This window comes from Camellia sinensis, chromosome 1, assembly GCF_055761805.1.
Source record: "Camellia sinensis isolate YWXY chromosome 1, ASM5576180v1, whole genome shotgun sequence".
NCBI classification, from domain to species: domain Eukaryota; kingdom Viridiplantae; phylum Streptophyta; class Magnoliopsida; order Ericales; family Theaceae; genus Camellia; species Camellia sinensis.
The window spans coordinates 228140065-228146538 of NC_138961.1; the positions used below are offsets into that span (position 1 = coordinate 228140065).

General features: G+C 29.6%; 1 protein-coding gene across 1 annotated transcript; it reads right to left on the reverse strand.

Annotated features, from left to right (window-relative positions):
• Positions 1-39: 39 nt before the first annotated feature.
• On the reverse strand, positions 40-5782 carry LOC114321178 (uncharacterized). The gene is made up of 5 exons (XM_082897234.1): positions 5568-5782; positions 5347-5450; positions 5119-5244; positions 3297-3574; positions 40-300 (listed from the first exon to the last, which is right to left on the reverse strand). Exons 1-5 carry the CDS (start codon positions 5674-5676, stop codon positions 156-158), a joined length of 762 nt encoding a protein of 253 aa, XP_082753360.1. The 5' UTR covers positions 5677-5782; the 3' UTR covers positions 40-155.
• Between the last annotated feature and the right edge of the window lie 692 nt (positions 5783-6474).

The following is a 6474-nucleotide window of genomic DNA, read 5'->3' on the forward strand; positions in this document are numbered from 1 at the left end:
CCATATCATACCAACGTACAACTGGATTCTATAAGACTGTTTAGATCATAAATTTGGATAGCGATTTAAAAAAAAAAATTACTCAAATTCATGATCCAACAGTTTTACTCGATAAAAAAACATGTCTCTGCTAACAAAATTCCAGGACATGATCTTCAAATGAATTTTTCTTCTTCATTTCTTCTTAATAAATCTTCAATTATTTCTTCACATGCTAATTTGGTCTTGTTCAACAACCCATGCGTTTTGACGAATGTTGCTAATTGATCAGCAATTAGCCCTTGTTCCATTGCCAAAATCCTGCAATTTTTTCAAATAATAAAAATTATTATATAAAAATATATTGCTGGTTTGAAAACAAAAGACAAATGCATAACCAAGTGTTTGATTACAAGTGATGAGCAAATATGGTCACAAAAGATAAAAAGGGAAATGTCATTTCCAATCTCTTGTCTGTAAATATACTTTAAAAAATTTCTTGTGTCTATTAGAAATCACAACATTTATAATTTTAGATAGCTAATGATCTACGAATAGCATTTATATACGAAATTTACATACATAACTATGTAATCTTTTATGATTTTTTCCTCTCAAGAAAAATATTATAATTTTATCAATATTACCATTACATCATTCTGATTGAATTTTTTTTATATAAAAATTATTTTTCAATTTTAAACGGTAAAAACAGCTTTTTAAAAATAATATTTTAAAAAAAAAATTAAGACCATCTCTAACCCTTATACTTTTACTCGAATGGAGTAGAAATTTAAGTAAAAAAAATTCACTTCATAAAAAGCAGTTATATGAATAAATTCAAACTTGGACAAAATTACTTAGCCTTTGTTTGTCATCCCCTAAAAAAGTTAAAAGGCCAAAAAGTCACTATCCTATTTAAATCACATCATCTTATTTAAGTCATATCACCTCTCTACCACATCACTTCAAACCCAACTCATATCCAATCCATATTTCATAAAAAGTCAAAAAGTATATTTATTTAGAACATTCCAAACAACCCTTTAATGTCAAGTTTGAGGGCTGTTTTGGCCACCAGACAAAAGAGTCAAAGTCAATTTTTAATTCATTTTAAGTCATAGCACCGCTTATCAGTGGCGGAGGAAGTGAAGACCTAGGGGCCTTACGTGCCCCCCTAGATTTTGGGATATTTTTTTCTTTTTCTTTTTCTTTTTTTTTTTTTAAATTTTGCAAACATAAAGAAAATATTTTAAATAAAAAAAATTACAAAAAATATTATTAGAGTATAAGTAATAATGGTTATTTTAAAAATTAAAAATTATGAGAACAATAATGATTATTTTAATTGAAAATGCAAAGACTACTATAAACTATATTATCCATGAAATTTTTTAAATGTAACGGTGATGTCATTATTATTGACATGCAAGTATAAGTAACCTCACTATAAAGATATGAAATTTATTTGATTGTTAGTTACATTTGACATGTAAGGTTCATTCTCTATGTGTTTATGTACTATTAGTTAGTGATATCACATATCAATGATGACGTGATATTACCATTGTATTGAACTTTTAATCAAATTTTGTACAAAAAAAATTTATCATTACATAATTTATTTTAAGACTTATATCCATATATTTTTTTGTATTGTCCATGATACACTAGTTACAAATAATATTATTTTTTTTATATTTCTCGAAATCAATAGTAAAAACTTGCGTAAAATATTTTTATAAAAAATTGTGATATTGAAATTAATAAATGTCCCTTCTAATTTAATTTTCTGGCTCCGTCACTGCCTCTTACGTGAAACAGTGAAAAAAATTAATTTTTAACCATTTTATCAAAATAGTTGGGTTCTCTTGTTAGAATAATTGGGATTAGTGAGAACAAGTTCAGGTAAAAGTGCCCAAGAGTCAAATTTAGATTGGATAAAAATTTAAATTAAAAAAAATGGACATCCACTTTTTAGTAAAATTAATTTGATATAAATTGAAGCAAATGAGTGAAAGGACTACGCCAAAATAACAAAATTACTAAAACGTTAGTTGACAAAGTGGTTAGGTGTTATTAACCACGATAAAGGTTTAACTAAAAAATATATATATATATATATTTTTAAATAAAAAAATAAAAAACTAAACATAAAATTAGACATAGATCTTTTTCTTTTAAAAGTGAATCCCGCTAAAAAAATCTTATAAATTTTCTATTCATGTTTTTTTTTGTTTTTTGGTCCAATTTTACATGTGGTTTATATATTCTTAATATAGTACTAATAAAGATAATTTCCGACTGAATTAAGAAAAAAATTTAATTTAAATTTGAACAACTCAAAATTGTTATATTTCATGATACAAGTAAAAGTGGGAGCATGGATTGGGTGGCTAACCCACCTGCAACTCTTGCTGCTCTTATTAGTGCTGATGTACGTCCTTCTCTTTGTTGATTCAGTAAATACCCATCGTTCAAAAAAACAAAAAAATGGGACACACTCTCACTAGTTACTTTTTTATCCATGAAGATACCATTATTTTAAATTATTCCAATTTGTTTTTTACTACCTAAATTAGTCCAATTTAAATATAATTTTTTCAAGATTTAATATTAATATTCAATAGGTGTCCACTTGATATTGTGTCGTCAACATGCCGCAACAAATTCCAACAATTCGGCACGAAATCCTCATCCAAATTAAAAATAAAATTAAAATAACAGAGTAATGCACTAGTGAGGCCAACACAACCCAAAAAACAAAAAAGAGAGAGAGAATCACACTTCAGTGTATTTTTAAAAAAAAAAAAATTAATTAATGATAAAATTTATAAATTTTTTATTAATTTATATATATATATATATATATTTTAAAACTCCAATGACGAGTAGTTTTCTGCCCAACAAAAAAAAAATATGGTGGGCCCCATTATGGATTGATTTAGGTGCCCGACATGTTATAATCCTGTTTGGTAGAGTTGTGGAAAGGTGTTTATAAGTTATGCTTAAACAGCTTATACCTTATAACTATGAACATAAGTTGATTTCTGACTTATAAATTAAGCATCTCCTGTCCCACTCAAAGAATAAGTTAGTAATTTCTGACTTTCAAAAAGCTATAAGATATAAGTTAAATCAAACACATCAAATAATTTAAATTATGTTAAAAGTTAAAATAAACAGTTTTTAAACTACACCAGACAGGAGCTATGTGGCATTGACTTTTAAGCACAATGACGACAACGTTTAATGGATTTTAATTTTTAATTTTAATTTTTAATTTTAATTAATTAAAGAAAGTAAACATGACTCACCCATTAAGTGTGGAAGCAATATTTGACTCCGAAAATTGGTCAGTGCTTCTGAGGCCCAAACTTTCACACAGCCTGTAATGCTTCTGCAAATAGTACTTCTGATGTTGATTCTCCGCAACGAAGAAGAATAAATCACCACCTTCTGATGGGATGATCTTCGTCACAATCCTCCTGTTCAGCTTCATCTGCCGTCTGATCTTTGACTCCTGTGCATGCCTCTTCTCCTCCTCTGTCTTGTAGAAGATCACTGACCTCTGATGTGTACTTATCCCAAAATTCTGCATACCAACCAAACATGAGATCAGACTAGGACATGACGATAACCAATTAATTGTATTTTCTGTATTAATTGGGGGCGTTTGTCCACTTTCAATTTTAATTAGAAAATTAAAAATTATTATAACTCGTGGTATTATTTTTTTTAATTTTTTAAATATTTTTCATAAAAAATTAAAAAAATATTTAAATAGTTTGTTTTCACATGATACGAAATGGATGAAATATGTTGGACAATTTTTACTGTATTAAATGTGTATTCAACAACAAATAGAACACACAAAAAATAAATTAAAAGAAAGAGATTCCAAAATCTGTTTAGTTACAGAAGTCAAAAAGAAAATGGAAAAAGAGAAGGAAAGAAGAAAATAAAATACTTACAGAAAATAATTTCTTAAAGTGATCAAATTCAGTGTTTAACACCATCTCCTTAGGACAGATTCGTCCTCTCTAATGTGCTCACAGAATATAGATGTCTACCTCCCATGATAAAATGATCTATAGCAAATAGTAGTGGCACTACAAACTATTCGCACAACGAACAAACTTTGTGTTTATACACTTTCTCACTTGAAAAATTAATGCAGCAAAATGTAGAGAGCAATAGCAGAGACAAGAACGAAATTTCTACATGCAAAATCCAAATGAGGGACTGCTTATTTATAGATGAAATAGTGGCTGTTCGGATAGGTACAAACCTGTTTGGTTTTGAATTGAACAGATAAAAACCTGTTTGGATTTAACTTAAACATATAGGAACCTATTTGGTTTGACCTAAACAGATGTAAGTCTGTTCAGACAAATATGGAACTTGTACAAAAAAGTTTGAAGAGGTGCAAGCGAAAATTTGAATTTTTTCAATCGAAATTTGAAATTAAAACTGGACAGAATTTATTTTCCAAACAACAAATAAAAATAAATTCAAATGTAATGTTTTTGGCCCAAAAATATAAGTGTTCGGTTAAACAAGCCCAACACAACCTCACACCACACACTCGTGCCCAACCCTAGCTCAGACGGTGGCACCTGTTTGTTTTTGGATCTAATGGATCTAACTCACTTTGCCCATAATCTCCTCTCTACAAAACTTGAGTGGGGGGTTTATCCCAAGTTCTAAACCCAAATCTTATAAACCCACACCAAGTTTGCCCACCAAAACAATGTGGGACAAATCTTAACCCATTTTTTATGGAAACTTCACCAACATACCATTTTCATGGAGTTCACTTAAGTTTCAATTTTTCATTCACCCGATAATAATTTTAAGCAACCAAATATATGTCGTGAATCTTTACGCGGCGAAAAACGTGTTTCCACATGAACCCGCCAACTTTGGAGCATAAGTCCTACCAACAAATTAGACCAAAATTTAGAAAAAATCTATTTTTTCCCAAACCATTTCTTACAAATGTTTGTAAAAAAATCCTGTTGGTAGTAATATAATAGTACTCTCCTTTGATTAAAAACAAGAAAAAAAAAAAAAAAAAAAATTGCTTGTGAATCATTTTGGAATGATGAATATAATAAAAACAGGAGAGGAAATTACAAGAAAGTCCTTGTTGGTGGGATCATGGGTTTCCCAGAATGCGTCACAGAGAGATCTGTAAGATGTTTTCCTTTTATCGTATGTGACTTTCACTGCTTCAGTGTGCCCTGTTCTTCCTTCACGCACCTGTGTGAAAATACATACATATATATAGCATTTAAAATTTCTTTTGACAGGTAATTAATTTCTGTAGTCGTCTTCAGAGATGCTGATAATAGAGATATATACCTCTCTGTATGTAGGTTTTCTGAGGGTTCCTCCGCAATAACCTGTAACAGTTTTGACAACTCCGTCGACACGTCCATATGCAGCTTCAAGACCCCAGAAACTCTCTGCAATTAAATGGAACTGCTTTCAGTACTCCAAACTACAATTAATCATTATGTACGCATATTTGTGTGTGTGTGTGTGAGAGAGAGAGAGAGAGAGAGAGAGAGAGAGAGAGAGACCTCCTGCAAACACTGCCTGAGAGAGGAACTCCGAAGGAACATTAGAAGTTGTCGTTGATGGATCATCTTGATATTGAGATTTGGGTTGCTGTGAAAGTATTTTATACATTTTTTTAATGATATATCAAAACTGAAATATATTGGGATCACTAATATATGATGATGACCATAAATTAGTTACTCCCTCCGTCCCAAAATATTAGTCCCTTATTCCATTTTTCATTGTCCCAAAATATTAGTCCCTCTTCAAAAATCAAGTACAAAAATAATATAAATTTCCTATTTTACCCTTCTTTTAAATTAATAAACAACATAAAAAGTACAATTATGCATTGATATTCCCAAAAAATGTACTATCAAAAGGATAATTTTGGAAAATCAACTTTTTTCAAATACAATAATTGTACTACTAAAAAAAGTTGGATTCCCCAAAAGGGACTATTATTTTGGGACGGAGGGAGTATGATTTGGGTTGAATTTGATTTGGCTTTTCTTTCTCGTCACTCTTCTGCACGCACAATATATAGTAAAAAAAATCATATAATATAAAACAAAAACCAATTTGAATGGAAAAGAATGAAAAGGAGGTACGCGTGTGAAAACGCTTGGCCTTCATTAGCCGTGTTGGCTTTGCGGGGAGTCAAAATCTACAATTTATAATGTGAACAATTTCTGCTTTTTGTGGTCTTTTTCCATTTTTTCTTCCATTCACACTTTTTTATTTGAAAAATAGTTTGCAAACATAAATGCTATATAAAAAAAAAATAAATAAATAATTAAAAAAAAATTGTCATAGAGATGTGACAGTAATATTTTTTAGGACAAATTATACTAACAGTCCCTATAATTTGGAGTTTGTGTCACTTTGGTCCCTGACTTTTCAATTGTGACACATTTGACTCTGAAT